Source organism: Anser anser (assembly GCF_964211835.1).
Source record: "Anser anser genome assembly, chromosome: 3".
Lineage (NCBI taxonomy): Eukaryota > Metazoa > Chordata > Aves > Anseriformes > Anatidae > Anser > Anser anser.
In genome coordinates, this window is record NC_139722.1 from 89,503,872 (window position 1) to 89,522,633 (window position 18,762).

Sequence of the window (18,762 nt, forward strand, 5' to 3'; positions counted from 1 at the left end):
GTGCCCAGGCCAAGCCTCGCTGCATCGTCAGAGCAGCGATGCTGCCTCCGAGCCCCGCGCTGACAGCTGGAGCACGTGTCACCGAGCCGCAACGGATGATGCAGCCACAAGGTGTAAATGTCACTAATGAACAAATTGCCTCGTGCCAGGGAGAGGCTAATCCATCACGGCTGGGGACAGGGATCTGACAGGGCCGCCTATTTCGGGTGCAGCCTGTGGGGAGGAACCGCTTCACGTCTCAGCTGTCCCCTCTGCCCAGGGAGGCCGATGCAGGGCTTGGCTCCGCGCTGCTCCCCGCCTCCCCTCCACACCAGCTCGGGGCTCAGCCCTCTCCGTGCCACCAAAGGAGGAACCAGGGGGGCATTTGGGCTGGCAGGAGGAGCAGACAGACCCTGGGTGGTGTGCCCAGGACAGGGCGAGTTTGGCAGGAGGGTGCTGCACACAGCATGCCAGCACCGGAGGGCTTTGTCAGTGGTCCGGGGTGCAGGGCTGTGGCCAGTAGTGCTTGCTGCGGTGTTTTACAAAATGCCACTTGCTCCCCAGTTCAATCTCATAGTTTGCCCCTATATGAGGTGCCCTCAAGGCGATGCTCCAAGCCAAGCCCCCACCCTGTCAGGGGACACAGCCGGCTGTACTGTGCTGCCTCGGGGCCGTGCACAGCCCCGGGACTGAGTTTGGTGTGAACAGACGAGGCAGAGGGATGCCGAGCGCAGCGCCTATCCCCCATGCACCCTCCCGCTCCTCCACCCCCAGCTGGTGCCCGAAATCAGCCCGCCGTCCTGGTGACGACATATGCCAGCGTGACACCTCGCAAATCGCTGCCTCTGCGGCTGCGAGCAGAAGCCGAGAGGCTCGTGGAGCTCCTGCCCCCCCTGCATGAAGCACAGCTCGCCATCTGCCGCAGCCAGCAGCCAGCCCGCGGCACCCGCCGCTGCGTGCGCGCGGTGGAAGCCCCCGTGTCGCTCCCCTCCCTTTCCTTCCCGTCCTCCCCCCGTCAGTCTGGCACAGACCCACGCACACCCCACGGGCGACCCGCCGGAGAAGCTGCTGGTGGGTGCTGTCAGCTGTCGGGCTTTAATTTTAGCGGTGTTTGGAATGGTTTGAAGCCTTGCAGAGTGGTGGTGATGGATGGCCGGGCGGTGTGCGGTGGCCAAGGGGCTCACGGGAGGGAAGACAGGGGGGCTCCAGGCCCCAGGAGGGCCTGCACGGTGCCCCAGGAGCGTGCTTGGATGGTGGTTGGAAGGTGTTAGCAAATCTTGGCTGTGCACATCAAGAGGAGCTGGGAGTATCCTGGAAAGCAATTCAGCATTTTTTCTGGTGATAAATTTTCCATGAGCCCTTTCCTTTCCACCCTGCTCCTCGCTGGCTGCGCTGGCTGCTTACTCCTCGGCGTGCTGGAGGGATCCCACCGCTGCCCTCCCAGCACCAGCTCTCATCGCCCAGCCCTGTGCCTGGAGCTACGTGCAGGCTTTCCCCGGACCGGGACACCCCCATTAAGCGCCACCATTACTGCTGGAGCCGCTCCTTCTTCAGCCTGAACCTGACCTGGGTCTTTTCTGCTGTTTCTGAACACGAGTTCTCATCTCATTCAGGTGTGTCATTCAGTGGAAATATTTTGTAAATGCAAACAAAAAGAAACAAATCTTTTCAATACCTCGGTCTCGAGGGTGGGAAACAAGGCGTTGGAGATGCCCGGGTGGGAAGGACTGGCAGCGGCTGCCACTGGCTGTATTTTCTTGCAGACGTAGCCCCTGGAAGCATCCATGAGTGGTTTGGAAGGGGGCTACCCTGATCTGCAAGGGCTTTGGGGTGACCCACACGGGCATCCCTCGTGTGGCCGCTGCTGCCAGTGACAGCCTCGTGCTCTATCCTTTCTGATCCATCAAGCGGGTGGCTGTGAGTGGCAGAGCCACCGGTGTCCGTGTCCGTCAGGCAGAGCAAGGCACAAACGGGTAGGTGGCGAACAAATTCTCTTGTGAGCACTGGGAACAGTTTTTACTTTTCAGCTATGTCAATATGATCTAGCTCTCTCCGTCTCTCTCTATATGTACAAACAGTATATCACAATGTTGCCTTTTTTGTTGGAAATATCAAAGTACAAAGATTGTAAACCAAATCGGTGTAATAAAAGTTTCAGATGATTCACGGAGGCGGCTGTCAGCAGTGGGTCTGTGGGCACGGGTCGTGGTCAGAGCTGGGAGAGAGACGGAGCCCCCGCGCCGCTCCGAGGGCAGGGGCTGAAAGGGGGGAAAGGCAGCCATAAAGGGAGTGTTTTTCTCAAAAATGCAAATAAAACCAAGCCTCTGAAGGACAGGCTGACTTCCCAAGGAGCGCTAAAGCACTGCTGATCCTAGCACTGAAGCGCTGCGAGTGGATGCCGTTCTGCAGCAAATTAAGGATGACAAACGGCATCCTAGGACGAGGCTTTGGACAAAGCAAGATATTTAGAACCACAGGAGGCTGAGCAGGTGAGTGTCTTTGCTACTGTCAGGTACTGGTGACATTTCAGAGGCTGACCCCCTTTCCTGTCACAGCAGAAGACCCTGCAGCCAGCTAAAGGCAGCCCTGGGCAGCGGCTGTACCGTGGTGTCCACCACGCGACCTTTTCTCCCAGCTCCAGGCAATGCTGCCTGTTCGGGGGGAGCAGAATGCCTCTGCACGGAGACACGCTGGTGCTTTGACCCCTGGGGGACAGCAGGGATGTGTGGGCAGCTGGGGAAGCAGCCCCAGAGCCCTCCCCCGGGGGTGCAGGGGCTGCATTGCCGACCCCAGGTGCTCTGCTGGAAGCCCTCCTGCCCCCACTTGTGCAAGGGGAGGTTTGTCAGCCCAGATCCCACGCGGGGAGCAAAACTGGTACCTGGGGAGCTTTCTGCGGCTTCCTGGTCAGAGGGGCCCGGCTGGCGGCTGCGGCTGAGGTCCCAGGCGGGCGGTGTGCCGGTTGGCCCACAGCATCTGCCCGATGAGGAACTCGCTCTCCTGGCCCACCTCTGCCAGGCGGAGGTCGAACTCGGTCAGCGTCTTGTTGCCCGCCAGCCCTTCCAGCAGCTGCTTGCCACCGTCCTGCAGAGGGTTGAAGAAAGGAGCCCAAGAGTGAGCGAGGCTTCACCCAAGCCTGAAACGTTGCTCCCAAGAGAAGGACAGGGAAGGAGCGTAACCTTATGCAGCGCTCAGCGATACGACACGTGCTAATGACTCCCTCTGGGTATCGTGTCAGGAGTCCTCAAGCTCAGGCTGGTTAATGGCACGGACGGAGAGGATAACCTGCGAGGAGTCTCTGCTCTACCCTGTCCCCCCGTCCCCAGCTCCCTGCTGGGTGGGGACACGTGGCAGTGCGACTAGGTGTGCTGTTCCTCATCCTGCTCGGTGCCATTTCCATGGCACGGATGGATTTTGTGGGGGGAACATCTCATGCAGCTCAAGTCCAGCCTGCATGGGGTCAGACAATGCAACGTAGAGAACTCTAGGGAGGCAGCTTGCCTTGGTACATTTCCTTCCCTTGCCTGAAATGTGGTCTTTAGGGATGCAACAATTTGGCATTTTTTCCCACAGCTCTTCTCTTTCACGTACCCAACGCACGTCCCAACCCCATCACCTCCATCCAGGCAGCCCCCTCTCCCCAGCACCCTGCCTGTTAGACCTCTTGCTAAAAAGGACAAAATGTGAGAAAGGAGAGGAACCTCTTTTTAAAGGGGTACAGAGGATTTGATGCATCCCTAGCGAACGCCTCCATTTTCCCATATGCAAAACAAAGACGAAAACAGCAGCCCACTTCCTGGGGTGCTACAGAGCTTCACAAACGGGTACCAGGAGAGCTCATCAGATGGAAAATGCTAAGCACAAAGGTTATTATTTACTAAGCCAAAATCCTGCTATCCTTTCCAACGCTTGTCCCCTTGTATCGTTACACTCAGATGGTTATCCATGTCCAGAACCATAAAAATGAGGACTCACAAAAGGTTTTCTGCCATCAAATCCTTTTAAAACCGTTGTCAAACATATTGATGCCAATATTCCTGCCAGCAGGGACAGCTGGTCTTGCTGTCTCTTTATTGTGACAGTGAGAAAAATTGAGGCAGCACAGAAAGTTTAAAAGCCAGCATGATTGCATTTAGCTGTCTAGTTTCAGATTTCTAAAGCTCTTTTTTAATCAGCAGAAGAGAATTGGTCTGCTTTGTGGGCATGTTGCACACTGCAGCTCTTAGGGATGCACTAAGATTTGTGGATGCTCCTCTGCCTAGAAAATGTGAGCCTGTGGCTCAGGAGCCATAAAGAAGCATCCAGACGTGACACTTTTGACCTAGCACACCACACCAGAGCTGCGGGGTGAATTAAAGGAGCTCAACAACAGAGCCAATTTTCTAACAATCTCCTCATGACGGACAGGAGAGATTCTGGGGAGGGCAAAAACTGCCCGTGTGCCGCTGCATGACAGATGGCACAGCAGATCCGAAGTACAGAGGATATGAATAAGGCCCTCATCTTATGCCACCTATCACTTTTATCTACTTCCACGTGGGTAAAGTGGCTGTGATTTCCCCAGGCATACTCCCTGGATTTCAGTCTCCTGTGGGGAAAATCCCTCTCTGCCCAGAAGCCTGGAAGCCAGCATCTGCCTGAGAGCCCCGTGAGAAGAGCTAGACATGAGTGAGATAAATGTTTTTGTGTCCCCACAGAAGAAGATGTTCTCCTTTTTGCTGTCTGCTGTAGTCTCTTCACTGCTTGCAGCTGATTGTTATCCCAGCAAGGTTGAAATGTGGGGGATGCCTCTGCCCCGTGGCTTTGAGGCAGACCGGGCTCAGCATCTCCTTTACAACTGAACCACGCGATCACAGGATGCCTGAGGCGGGAAGGGACCTCTGGAGGTCACCTGCTCCAACCCCCTGCACAAGCAGAGACACCGAGGGCAGGTTGGGACCGTGTCCCAGCATCAAACCTCACAACCACGCGGGCTGTCCAGCTGCAGGGAGCGGGGGTTTCTCTTACCGGCCCTATGTGGTTGCACGACAAGTTGATGCAGGTCAGGGTGGCGTTCTGAGCAAGGACCTGGGAGAACAGCACAGCGCTTGGCTCCGACAGCATGTTGCTGCCCAGGTGGATGGACTTCAGGGTGGTGTTGGCCAGCAGGGCACGGCCCATCGCCTCCCCGCCCTCGTCCGCCAGGTAGTTGAGGCGCAGGTTCAGGGAGGTCAGGGTGCAGTTCTGAGCCAGGGCCTGGGCGAGGGCCTGAGCCCCCGCGTGATGGATCTTGTTGTTACACAGATCCAGGGTTTCTAATCTGCTGCGGTTGATCAGCTTGCCGACAGCTTGTGTCCCCGTGTCCCCGATGAGGTTGTGGGACAAGTTCAGCTCCACCAAGGAGGGGTGATCCAGCAAGCTGCGGACCAGCAGCCTGGTCTTGTCGTCATCAACATTGCTGCGTGTCAGCTTGAAAACCTGTGGGGTAAAGGACAGGGACACTGAAACAGGTGCTTTGGACAGAGCTTTGCACAAGGTCTCTAGCCTGTGGCTCACCAGATATGAGATTCATCTCCCTTTGCTTTAGACGCCTTTAGCCAGTGGGCTAAAGTAGGTGTTTTTATTGTGGAGAGGGCAGGACACGACACTGAGGTCTCCTGCCTGTCCCAGGGTTCATCTCTTGGAAACTCCCATTCCTCTCCTTTGACTCTGTGGGATCTCTAACACATAGGGCAAAATTAAATGAGAGAAAGCTGTCCAAATTTCTGCAGGGACTAATAGCTAAATTCACCCCCAATCATAGCCGGATTGTCCAGACAAGCACATGCACTGGTGGTAACCCACAGTGCTCTTCCTTAAGGGCAAGGCTCTGTGTGGCCAGGGCACCTCAATAGCCATGTGAGAGGTGATTTCCCTTCTGGAAGCCACGCAGAAAAATATTTCCTAAAGCATGTCAATTTGGAGAGAGTGTTCGGCCAGCTCGCTCTGGTGAGTGATGCCTGTTGGCGTTTAGGAGAGGCTAAATATCTGCACTGCAATTGTCAAAGAACTGAGGGTTTTGTTAGCATCCAGAAAGAAAAAGCCCCCTCACTCTATGTGAATATTTCCCCATGCTCTTCCTGGAGGTCTCTGGGGTATGTCAAGATTTATTTACTGAGCCAAAACCTGTCCCTATGAAAAACTCTCTGGCTTTCTCCTCTCTTCTCTCCCAGAACCACATACGGAGTTAAAGCAGGAGTGTTGCTTTCTCTTGGGCTACAGGGAACAAGCTTTGAGGGAGCAAATATGGTTTTCACCCTCTGGCAATGTCTTCTACCAAGAGCATAAACAGAAAGAGATGCTCAGCAGTAGGCCAGTGAGTTAACCTCTCTTCACTTGGCCAGACAGGAACTTGCGAAGGGAAGGATGCTGCCAGCAGGGAAAACTGAGCCTAGGGTTTCTCCCCCTCCTCCCCCTCCAAAGGGAATCTGAAGATCGAGCTAAGGAAGAAAGATTTATTTTGGGATATATTACCTTCAATTTGTGACACTTCTTCACGGCATCAGCCAGGTTACAGCAGTCCTGGTAGGTTAACTTAAAGAGGTTCCACTCGAAGTTCATGCCGCAGTCCTTCACGCCGTAAGTAAGATGAAGCTCTTCAAGGTAAGGGAGAGCAGTAACGAGGGCTCCCAGGTCATAGTGATGCATGGGGACCTCGCCAAACCCCAGATCGCTCCCTGAATCAGAGATGTCATCTGCCTCCTCCTTTGGATCCACCTTCAGCGGCGGCAGGAACTGATCAACCTCCAGTTTCCGCACATAGTCTTTGCAGAGCGGGATGAGCTCCAGAACCTGGTTGGGGTCCGTGGTGTTGGGGACAAAACTTTTCAGGATGTTCTCCAGGTGACGTTCGAAGAACATCCGTTTCCAGCTGCCCCCATAGCTGGAGATGTCACACACTTGCCAGCGCTCGGTGCAGCACCGCTTCCAGTAGTCCTCGTCACTTACTAGGTTGGCAGTGACCGCGAGCGGAAGGCCAGTGGGGAGCCTGTCGAGCACCTTCCTTTGGTGCTCAGGCAGAAGACGGTCTAAAATCGGGTTCTCTGGAGGGAAAGGAGAGGAGGAGAGGTTGGTCTGGGCTGTAGGAAGTCGGGCTGGCCTTGTGGTTCTGCCCAGACCCCCAGCTGCTGATAGTGGCTCCCCTCTCACTTGCTATCAGCTGGTGCAGTGAGCTAAGCGGGCAGAAAATGACTCATTTTTGTGTAGGATTTCTAACTTTTATAACAAAGCATCAGCGTAATTGGGTTTACCCTCATAATATTTGGGAACTGCACCAGAAACTTGGCTCCCGGTTTAAATTTGGTTTTAATGCGGTTGGTATTCAGAGCAGGACTTCTGCTGCCAACAGAGCTGCACCAGGCTTACAGTGACGGAAGAACTCGGCTTGCCAGTTGCTGAATTTTCTCCCTTTGGTTCCTAAACATATTAAAGGATATTTGAGAACTGAGTTACCTGCGTGCTTTTCATGCAAGTCCTCGTGCCTTTTTATTTGAAGTCAGGTGTCTGTCTTACCCATGTGCCTATCTGCACATGGGGAATCAGATTTTGAGGCACAAAGTGGGGTTAGTCTTATATTTTCTCTCTCTCTGTGGCATTCCCTTCCTAAGGACACCCAGAGTCCTACCACAGGCTCCTCCTAGAGTCTCTTCTCCATGTCCCACAGCTGGCACTGCAGGACTTCCTCTGCAAAGTCCCGCAGCACAACCAGCGGTGGGACAGGTACCGGCAGAAGCAGGATAGCTTCCCTCTGGATCGCATTTGGCATCGGACTGACTGATCAGGCTGGTAGGACCATGAGGTCTGTGAGCTCGGCCCCCCCAGGCACCACACTGTTTTACAGCCCCCGTGTGGACACATCCTTGGGCCTACCTTTGGGCTTTGCTGCTGCTCCGCTGAGTGACGGCTAGGCCCTTTCTCTCCCCCTCCCAGCCCGTTCCCAGATGAGATGTGCTTTTTATATTTTACTATGCTTCACCCGTCCACCTGCTTCGAAAGCACATTCCCTGCCTGAGGGTGCAGCCTGTCCCATCGCCACCAAAAGCTGTGGAGGAAGCCTGACGCCGTGAGCACCACGTGTGTTCGGAGGCGCCTGGGAGCAGGGCCCGTTTCTGCACCCCTCGCAGAGCACTCAGCACGACAGGGACTCCATCCCTGTGCCGGGAACCAGGCCCGTGTGTGACCCACGAGAAGGGACCAGAGACCTCGTAGCCCTGCTCGCAGCTGAGGGGAGCGAGGCCAGCAGAGCATGGAAGGAAGAAGAAAATATGGGACAAGGATAGGGCAGCCGTGTCCTGGATAGCAGCCCGGAGGGCGAAAGCCATCCCAGGAGCATGCAAGTACATACTTAGCAACTAAACATTTTGTCTAACCAGCTGCCTGGGGAGGTATTTCCCCCACTGCTCCTTTGGGCTGGGTACCACACTGTGCCTTTCGGCTGCCTCTGTGCCTTGCTGGCCCTCTGCTCCCACACACCCCGGGGGAGAAGCTCTCCCTCCCGCTTACGGGTGAAATTGTGGACGATGTGCTGGAGGCAGAGCTCGGTGAGCCGGGGGACGGCGGCGAGGGACCACTCGGGGTCCTCGATGATGCGGTGTACGCAGAAGGAGTCGGCGGTGAGCCTGCCCTGGGAGCGCCGCAGCGAGGGAACGGGCCTGCTCCTGCCAGCAGCCACTGCCTGCTGCATCCCGCTCACCAGCCACGTCTCCTTCACGGGAAGCACGAGGGAAATTGCTCGAGGTCAGGAGAAGGCCACCACGTTTTCCGCCTGGGCTGCCTGAAAGAGAAAAAGGCAGCCTTGGAAAGAGACCGGCTGTAAGGGTGCCCTGCTCACACAGCTCTTCTGTCCTGCAGTTTCCCCCTGCCCTTCTTCCGCTTCCTCTGCTCGCGCTGGAGGCACTGCAGCAAAGCAACTATTATTTACCCTTATCTTCATACACTGCCTTGCACAAAGAGGTCTCTAAACACTACACGTAATAAACAGATAATAGGGGGTGTTAATTCAGTGTGCTGTTGAAGAGGATGGACAGGAATTGATAGCTCACTGTCTTTTCCAATAAAATAAATAGACGAAGCTGGCAGGAGCTGGGTTTAAAACAAAGGGAAAAGGTGGTTCTTCACGCCGCCTACGGTTAAGCTGGGGAATTCCTTGCTGCAGGATGCTGCGGATGCTGACAGCCTGTGGAGGCTCCAGGACAAGTACAGGGAAGAAAAACCCTTTGGAAATGATTCAATGCCCAGAAACAACACCTGTCAGAGTCTGAAAATGGTTGGAGGTGGGAGAGTGCAGGTGGAAACAAACACATGTACTTGCATCCGTTTTCCACTCCTCTGGGGGAACCGGCTGCTATCAGAGAGGGACACTGGGCCAGATCACTCCCCGGTTTGATCCAGTGTGCCTGCCCTCATGGCTCTTCACAGGCAGATGCTTACTATAAGTGCATTCATTTTTTCTGCTTTGCTCAATTATTCTCCAGCTGAACTCTTTCCAAACATCCATTAACTGACGAGATGGGTCAGACCTGTCCAGACCCACACTAAGCAGATATGAGCTAAGAGAACCAGCCTGGACCAGAAGGCAGGATGCCCATCCCTATTAGCTCTGCAGAGCTTTCCCAGACCAAGTTTTCCCATTTGCTGCTTCGCACCGCAACCTCAGGATCAGTGCCACAGTTAGCATGAGTCCCTCTTTCTCCGAAAGCTCTGTAAGGCTTTGTGAGCTTGCCTGCCTCTGCTCCTTTCCCCTCCAAAAGAGATGTAAGGAAGGGCCTGCAAAGGAACCTGCAAAAGGGGAGGAGAGGAGATCTGCGAAATGCCAAGAGCTAGAGGTCAGAAACAAAATGATCCACGCTGTACTGCAGCAAATGTGTCCGCAAAGGCTTCTTCAAATACGCTTGTAGCAGGTCCAGGAAGAGAGGACCCATTTCGGGACGAGAGTCAGGAGACGGGGTGAGGGAGAGAGCAGCAGCAGGGCATCTCTGATGCAAAGCAGGAGGACACAGGTGCCAAGGGGAGCTGAATTTCCTGGCAGGCACTGCTACAAAGATGGCAAAAGCAAAAACTGTAGAAAAAGGGAGCCTAGTCTGAAGAAGGGTGGGCGTGGGAGGAGAAGGAATGGACCACGTGCAAATGAGAGAGCTGGGAGTCCTTCCTCTGACCTCCTCAACCCAGCTGAAAACCCAGCTCATGGTGCTTGCCGGGCTTCAGCAGAAAGGCACAGCACAGCCAACACTGGCAGAGGAGAGGTGACTGGGAGAAATGCTTTCTCCTTGCTCAGCCCTTCATCCCACTCAAAAAGCATCTGTGTCACTCTGCCCCCCCGGGCCACTCACAGCTAACTGGGGCTTCTGACGGCTTTTCTGACCGTGGCTGCGTCCCCTCGCCTGGGCTGCAGGAGGCTCATCGAGCCCATCCTCATAGCTGGGATGCTGAGCATGTATTTAAACGGCAAACCAACATTTCACTTACACCTCCTCTGATCTGGAGATGGGACATCTGCTGAAACCTAAATTTCTCTGCTCTTTAGATTCACCCCAAAGCCTAGAAAGCCTGATCAGGAGTCGTGTGGGAAGCGGTGACCTCTGGCTGGTGCCTCCTACCAGCAGCGTGGCGGTCGATGATGTGTGGTGACAGTACAGACCGTGTTTACTGGAGAGTGTGGGGATGTGGGGGAAATTCATCCCGAGTACGGCTATGCCTGCAGCTGCAGTGGCATTCACCCCGAAGCTCAGGCCACCCAAAAAGTGAGGAAGCTCTCACATCATTGCTGCAGCACTCTGAAAATGCTGGCTGTCCTGCAGGCGTCCCTGCCTCTGTGCTGTGGGCAGAGGGAGATGTTGGCCAGGGGGCCTAGTGCTGGTGAAGGCTGCTGATGCCACCAGCACTGCTCCCTGACATTAGGCTGATGCAAAGGATCCATTAGGGCAGCGTATCGCACACTGCCTCTCTGCAGTGGGCCTTAAGTAAAGAAAAAAAGAAGAAAAAAAAAAAGGATGCCAGACGAGGAATCCATTTAGCTTCAAGCATAATGAAATTTGTCTGTAAATGGATATCAGGCAGAATTAGGCCAGCCAGCCACTTGGGAAAATGGCTCATGTCGCCACCGCCCTCCAGCTGGTGCTGAGGGCCAACACCGCGGTCCTGGATGACCGTCAGCACGCCAGACCCCTGCCCCCTGAGGGGCTTCAGCGGCAGGAAAAGCCCTTTAGGGACCGAGCATCACCCCCGCACCCCCTGCGGCTGTCTCGCTCGCCTCACCCCGGGGACCCGGGAAGGCGTCTGCACTCCGGGAGGCACGGCACGCAGCCGGCCGCCTCCCAGCCCCCGGCCCCCACCAGCCACATCGCCCAGCTCACACTGGTGGGGTCTCCGGGCATCACGGCCCCCCGAGAGCCCCTCACCTGCCACCCGCTGCCAGGGACACGGCCACTGTTGCCTGGTCACGGATGTGTATCCGGGGCAGCGGCGGCCACGGCTCCGGGGCGGGACTCTGGCACCCGGGTAACCCAAAGACATCGCCCCCAGCCCGTCCGGCACCTCCGGGCGTCACCCGTGGGGACCCCACGCTGCGGTCACGCGTGGAGCCCCCCCGGGGAGGCCCCTGCAGCAACGGGGGCACACGGTGCTGCTGGCACGGTCAGGTACCAGAGCCACACGCGGGTGTTTTGCTGTTGCCCATTTGCACTCTACGTCTCACCAGTAACAACTTGCCGAGGGTGCGCTGTCAGCTCCCGAAGCTGGTTTGCTTCCAGGCCCTAATTTTGGGGCAGTCACCTGCAGGCGGGTCACAGGGGGAGGCGAGCAAATCCGGGAACTCCCCTGAGGGCAAGCAGACCTCGGTCCCTCTGCTTCACGCCCACCTCTCTCTTTTTTTTCCTGCTCTTTTTCCCTCCTGCTAACAAGCCCCCTCTTGCAGAGTACGGCAGGGACCCGATCCTGAGCAAAACAGTGGCTGCACACATCGTACAAAGGGATGTAAACATGCGTCTCATTTTCCCCCTTCCTCAGACCCGAGCGTTTTGGTATTCGCCAGTAGCTTTCCAGGCTGAAATGCGGCTTTTGCTCTTTCAAAATGCTGATGTGCTCGGCAGCGGGTACATCACAAGCCCAGCCAGCGCGTGCCCTGTGGGAGCACGCATAATGCTGTTGCCAGCTCTCGTGATATTCCTGCGAGTCCCCAGATAGCTGGCATTTTTGGGGAGCTGCACCACCTCTCGGTTAAAATATATCTCCTGGTTGTGAAGAAGAGGTTACAAATGTGATCTGAGATTACCCCAAAGGCTTCACTACAAGACAGCAAATGGGAAGGCATTTGGATTAAAAAAAGAATCAAGATCTTGAGGCCTACTTCGTGACTTTCGGTGATGTGCAGCTAGACTTCAGCAGCAATGTAGGAGTGGCCTGATGCTGTCTCTCCAGCTCCGGAGAAGAGTGTGAGGCAGCCTGGGATTCAAGCTGGTGTTTAATCAGGGGGGATGCCAGAGCCCTGGCAAAGCCCTTCCCAAAAGCTGGCCCCACACTAACCATTGTATTTCTGGGAGCACATCTTCAGGGCCTCTAAGATCTTGCTTTTGAAAAAAAAAATATGGCAGAGACGACATGGCCCAAGCATTGCAGTCAGTTGTGGAGCTGGATGCAAGCAGGTGTTGAATCATTTGCTGAAAACAAGCAGTGGTACCTTCAAAATGGCCGGGTTAACATCTCCACATTTATTTCCAAGCACATAGACATTAGCATGCGCTTCCAGCAGGGTTTGCAGTGGTAGGCACTTCAGATGCCAGCTCAAATGCAGCTGGCTAAGTGTGGAGGGTAAAACATCCATCCCATTCCCATTCCCATTCCCATTCCCATTCCCATTCCCATTCCCATTCCCATTCCCATTCCCATTCCCATTCCCATTCCCCTCTTCGCATCTGGGATCACTGCCATTCCCGAGTGCCTACAGCTCGGCAAGATGAGGACCCCGAGGAGCGGGGAGAAGCTCCAAAGCCCCTTCTCCAGGCTCCCCTCCTGTTGCCTTCTGCTAGAGAGCACTGCTAAAAAGCGGTCAGCACCTCCTGCAGCCCTGGGGGAAGCAGCAAAAGGATCAGGAGGAGGAAATAGCCCCTGCAAAGCCAGCGCTGAAGGGACGGGGAGCACGGCATGCCCGCGTGCTGCCTCTCCTCCCAAAGCCTTCCGCTCTCCCCAGGTCCCAGCAGGAGCCGTGCAGCTGCTGACAGCTATTAATAGAGGTGTTGATCGTGGGTTCTGTCTCCTACCGCTCCCTGGGATGAGCACTAATTACCCTTCATTAGCCCGGATTTGGCTCCAGCTCCCACCTTCCAGCCCCCTGCCCAGTGCTCGCAGGGAGAGGCGGCAGTGCAGGAGCCAGCACGATGGGGAGCGGTGCCCGGCTCTCGGGGCATCCCGCAGCCTCGTCCCTGGGTGCTGAGGGCAGCGAGGAGTTTATCTCAGCCTGGCCTTTCAAATGTGCCCCAGAAGCCAAGCAGGAAGTGAGGTGAACGTCCCCACCAAAGCCTGAGGATGCTGGCGGGTGGGACGCTCTCTGTTTAAAATTAATGAAAGAAAGAAGGTGGGGAATAAATTATAAACAGCAGATCTGGTCTGCTCTTGTAGCTGGCGTCCCTACAGCCACCCATCACACCCAGGTCTGTGAGAAGGGGCATCCTTCCTCCGTGGCTGGCTTAAGGCCACCCCAGCGTGCACCTTGACTTGTCCCCCATCCCTGATGGGGCACAGCCCAGCTGCCGTGGGGATGGTGTCGGAGGGGTTAGTTGGGACACGACCTGCCCAGCGGGGGGCCTTTCATCCAGGTTACTTGAGCTCTGGTGCAGAGACAGTGCTGGAGGTTTTCCTTATCCATTGAGGCTGTGCCTCCCAGGAATCGCATCACGGGACAGTGGAGGCAGAGGTGGATGGATGGCTGTTAAATATTTATGGTGCATCCTAGACTCAGGCTCTGGGGCGGGACATCCTCAGCACTGGTGCCTCTCTGGGATGCTTGGCCAGACTGCGCTTCGCCAACCCCACCTCTGTGCCATGCTGCCCGTCTGACCAGCTGTCTCGATAGCCAGCCAGATCCTCGCTTCTCCCCACAAAACTTGATGCATCCCTGCCTGGTCCAGCCAGCAGCTGGCAACACGCCACCACGGGGACCCCTTTCCTTCAGCAACCCTGATCCTGCCCCACTGGAACTCCCCGGGCTACGCAGTTTAATCGGCTCTTCTTACGTTTCAAGTACACTTTTCAGTTCATGTGCCTTCTTGCCTGAATCATGAAAGCCTTCAGACGGGCAGGATCTGTGCCCAGCGCCCCAGCAGCTCCTGCTGGCAGCCCCCTCTCCTTCCCTCTCACCGAGATCTCTCCAGCGTCAGGCCAGAAGATGCAGGCCCCTCTGCCGACTCCCACTCAGCCCCTGGCATCGCATCCCAGTGCCAGATGGCAAACTAGCTCTGGCAGGAGCTGTGCCAGGCTCCCCTCCCTCCCTCGCCACCCTTCGAGCTACAGAAAAAGGCTGAGGGACCAGCACAGCTCTTCCAGTGGGCGCAGACTTCAGGCTGCCCCGCTTTCCCCAGCCTTCAGCCCCGCCGTGGTGGGCATCCCCACGGCTTCCGTGCCTCTGCATTAGCGCTGCCTGAGCTCCGGGGTCTCCGCTGTCACTCCTGGGTCACCGAACGTCCATGCGGAGGAGGGACAGGATCTGGTTAGTGAGCTCTATTCCTGGCTGTGTTTCTTGCAGCCTTTGGGGGATTCGGAGCAGGTGTGAAGCTCTTCCCTTCCCTGGCTGGGGATGCGAGCCAGTGGGAGGCTGTTTTCCAGCGCCTCCTGGAGAGACTCCCTTCGTTCTGCACGTCCCCTCGTGTCCCCTTGTGTCCCCGGGGAGGTCCACGCTCTGCAAGTTGCCTTGTGTGATCCGCGGCTGCGGCTGGGGAGGGGGGCAGGGAGCGGACCCCATGCACCCCACCGCACCGAGGACAATGTCAGCGCGGTCGCTGCGCCGGGACGAGGACGCTGATGGGGTAGGACAGCCCGGGAGCTGACATGCCAAGGGCTGCTGAACTGATGCTGTCCTTCGGTGCCCTCTTCCTCCACTGCACCTCGTCCCTGCTGGGGCAGCACAGGGGGGCCGGGAGCTGCCAGCTGCCATCACCCCCCCTCCGGTGATGGGTGCCAGAGCCCCAGCCCCTCGTCACCTCATTTTGTCCACCTCTGCCTGCCTGACACCGCAGGGAAAGCCACCAGGCTTCCCTCTGCATCCGGGGGCCCCTCATCCCAACGGGGCCAGCTTGGGCTGGCTCCGGGTGGGCGACCTGGGGGCTTCGACCAAGGCAGGGGGAGGAAATTGAAAGCCCAAAAGAGCAACGCAGCTGGGCTGAGCCAGGAAACGTCAGCGGTGCCTCTGTCAACACTGCAGCCGAGGCAGGCAGGCAGGCAGGCGGCTCCTTAATTATTGATAGTGCTTATAAATAAATGCTGGGACAGGGAAGGGAAGGTTATGGCAGAGAGCCGCTCCCAGATGGGGGAGGGAACCCGAGAGCTCGGTTGTTTTAAAGGTCAGGCCGTTTTGCATCTCCTTCCCCCTTTCTGTGCAACACTCAGTGATATTCGAGTCAATGGGTCATCTTCCTTGGGCGTCTTCCCCACGCACCTGCCGAAATCGGCCGGCTGGGAGGAGCGGGGAGGGAGGAGGCAGGCGGGCAGCGAGGGAAGGGAGCGGGGAGGGAACGCCGCCTGCAATGTGGGACGAACGAGGAGACGACAAAATTAGTAGAGCAGCAAATCCCAACCCGAGTGTAAATAATTCACCATGTGAAAAGAAGGTCTACGTAGCCTCTGATTTACCTTCCTCTTCCTGGAGCTCCAACGCATACAACCTCCGATGTGAAGGAACAGCGGAGAGCACGAAATGAGGCTGGGCGAGGAGTAGGGGATGCCGGGACCTCGGTCGGGGACTAGGGCAGTGACCCCGTGCCCAGGAGGTCGGGCTGCAGCCCAGCCTCTCCTTGCTGCTCCCAGCGAGCAGCACAGAAATACCAGCTGCAACTCAAGTGTTAGAGCTGGCTGCAGAGCGTGGCCGCCCTCACGCAGCCAGCTCCACATCTGCTTGCCCCACGGTCTCTCCCTGCAGGTCACCACTCAGATGCTGCTGAGCGGTGGGCAGAGCCAGGAGAAGGCTCTTGGTGGCACCCACGCTCTGCTTGCGCATGTCCCCTAAGTGCCAGCCTCTCTCTGCAGCCCAGGCTACCCCGAGCAAAGCTCCTGCAGCAAAGCAGGCCAGGAGAGACGAGCAAGGGCTTCCAGTTCCCCTGCTGCCAACACCAGGTAGCTGCCTGGGATCGGGGCTGGCAAGCCCTTGCATTGCATGTGCCCTTAAGGGGGACCTTGGGCGTCCATCTGGACTTCGAGTGCTGTTGCCAACTCGACAGCACCTGCTCACGGCAAAAAAACACCTTGCTTCTTAATTAGTTTCCCGCTTCCCACTGTCCTGCGTGTGTGCATGCAGCCTTTGCTGTTTGGAGCTGCGATGTGTGCCCAAGGACCTGCTTGCACCTTAGATCCCTCGTGAATGAATGCAGGCTGCTATCTGGCCGGAGAACTCTATCTAAAACTCATGTTACGTGCCCTCGAGCCCTCTCAGCTGAGCATTGCTCTAAACTGCTTTTTGGTAGGATGAAATCCTTTTCCTCCTTGAATTACAGAGCAGGTTTAGTGCTAGAGTTATGAGATGCAGTAAGATCATGACTTGGGTGTGCTGTGATCTCATCGATGACCACTTAAATCTTGCAGGCTCAGAAAGAAGAAAGGAAGCACTGACTTTCATGCCCAGGAAGGCTGAGAGCAGCAGAGGAGACAGAAAACAGGCTCTGGGCTGGAAGGTCCCCCCAGTGAAGGTGCAGGCTGGCCAGCCCTCGGCTCCTGGTAGAGCCAGGGAAGATGCTGGAGGCAGAAGTGGCCCAGGGAGGGGAGAGCAACGCAAGCCTGGAAGAAGGCCAGGCTGCCCTGTTTTCACACGTTGCTGCAGCCTTTGAGCAGTTCTGGGCTGAGGTGAGCCGGGAGCTGAGCAGGCACAGAGTGCAGCCCTCCTGCACCTGGGGCTGGTCCAGTCTCGGGCCCCTTCTGCACGCAGTGGCTGCCAAAGGGACCCTGGGACAGCTCGCCATGGAGCTGCTCTCCCTGCTGGACAGGACAACTGGAAGAACTGGGTAAGCACACTCCTTGGCTTATTTTGTCTGCAGCAATGTCCTGAGTTGTTGCAGCCTTGCTCCTGAGAAATCCAAGCAGCAGCTGATACAGCAGTGGATACCAAGCTGGCAGGGAGACAAACTGGCCTGATCCCACATGGCATTTGGCTGCTGCAAAGGATCCACTGTAAGGGGCTAAGCAAGAGTTTACAAGGGGTCAGCAGCTATTAAGCGAAAAAACAGGCCAAAGGGAGTTAATTTTGTAAGGCTGCTGCTGGCAAGCTCAGGCTCTGCTTTTGGAGCACGATGCAGGAGCAGCTCAGGCTCTTCTCTCCTCCTCTTTACACCTACTCTCCAATACCGACAGCAGACATCATCTCCAGCAGCAGCTATTAATACAGCAACACGAATGCACTCAGAAGCACCTGGGAAAAGCATTTTCCCAGACAGGCAGAGCATCCCTTCCCCTCCCCACAGCCTGTACTGCTGTGGCTGGAGCAAAACACAGCAGCTGCTCAACACCAGGCACTAACAGTGCTTTTAACCGATGGCATGAGCTGTCCCCGTCGTCCCTGCCTCGTGCACCCTCTCCAGCACCCCTCTGGCCACGTCACAAGCTCCTGAAGCACCAGGGCAGCTGTTCCAGCTCTCCCTATCATGCTCAGGTTTCCTGCAGAGATGCTACATGTGCCAGCAGCACCTCTGCCTCCAGGGATGGAAAGAGGTCAATGACACCACAGATCCCACCTCTTCCCACCATGCTGGTGCTCTTCTGAAGAGCACAGCATATGCTCTGCCTTCCAGCACTGGAGGCTACTAATGGTAGCAAGGGGAGAGCCAGCGAGAAGGTGGCTGAAGGAAGGGAAAAGGTTTGAGACAGCTCTGAGCTGCAACACAGCATAAAGTACGGGGCAGGGTGACATAAAGTCACTGCGCACTCTGCTGACAGCTGAATTCTCTTGGCAGCAAGGGCAGATGCCTAAGGACCTTGGCTGGCAACCCCTTTGCAACAAGCTCTGCCTTAACTTCCATGGCTGGAAGTAACATTGAGAAAGTCCAAGGTCTGCTCTCTTGGGGCAGTCACAGGAGCTGTCAGTGCTCTGGGGAAGCACAGGACAGCGGGGAGCACCACCAACCCCTAAAGACTGCTCCCCCTTCCTTCTGCCTCTAAGTCCTCACAGGAGTTGGACTTGATGATCCTTATGGGTCCCTTCCAACTCGGGATATTCTATGACTCTATGATGTCAGGCACTTACTGAAGTGCAAGATGCTGCTCTTTACCTGATTAACTTCCTGGCACTTAGCAAAGATGAGTAGGAGCAACATTAAGTCTTGGGGACCACGTGAGATATTTTGGGCTGAACAGCCACTGAGATGGGGAAGAAAACCCCTCGTCCTCTAAGGCTGTGCACAAAGGCTAGGGGAACTTCTCTTTCCATTTCTACATTATAGTAGCATTTTTAATCAGAGAAGGGTGCAGTGAGTCCTGCAGCAGGTTGGGACTGCTTAGAAAGCAGCATGTGCCTAACAAACCTGCTCTGCCAGAATATAGCAGAAAAGAAGGTGCAGATAAAAAAAACACCACAGGAGA

General features: G+C 56.2%; 1 protein-coding gene across 2 annotated transcripts; it reads right to left on the bottom strand.

Moving 5' to 3' along the window:
- Positions 1-2,061: 2,061 nt before the first annotated feature.
- On the bottom strand, positions 2,062-13,158 carry DRC5 (dynein regulatory complex subunit 5). Of its 2 annotated transcripts, XM_083828481.1 has the most exons (6): positions 8,915-9,169; positions 8,497-8,767; positions 6,469-7,037; positions 4,984-5,433; positions 2,858-3,060; positions 2,062-2,237 (listed from the first exon to the last, which is right to left on the bottom strand). In XM_083828481.1, the coding sequence occupies exons 2-5, from the start codon at positions 8,675-8,677 to the stop codon at positions 2,884-2,886; spliced, it is 1,377 nt and encodes a 458-aa protein (XP_083684607.1). In that variant the 5' UTR covers positions 8,678-8,767; positions 8,915-9,169; the 3' UTR covers positions 2,062-2,237; positions 2,858-2,883. The 2 variants fall into 2 exon arrangements, with proteins under 2 accessions (XP_083684607.1, XP_083684608.1); XM_083828482.1 differs by lacking the exon at positions 8,915-9,169 and adding an exon at positions 11,391-13,158 and having other exon boundaries at positions 2,062-3,060.
- Positions 13,159-18,762: the final 5,604 nt, after the last annotated feature.

Bases quoted from the DNA above. Each gene is read 5' to 3' on its own strand.
- DRC5 (XM_083828482.1), bottom strand. From the start codon at position 8,677: ATGCAGCAGGCAGTGGCTGCTGGCAGGAGCAGGCCCGTTCCCTCGCTG. The intron at 7,038-8,496 runs GTAAGCGGGAGG...CTTTCCCTCCAG, and splicing joins CATCGTCCACAATTTCACCC to AGAACCCGATTTTAGACCGT. The intron at 3,061-4,983 runs GTAAGAGAAACC...AACCCTCTGCAG, and splicing joins CGTGCAACCACATAGGGCCG to GACGGTGGCAAGCAGCTGCT.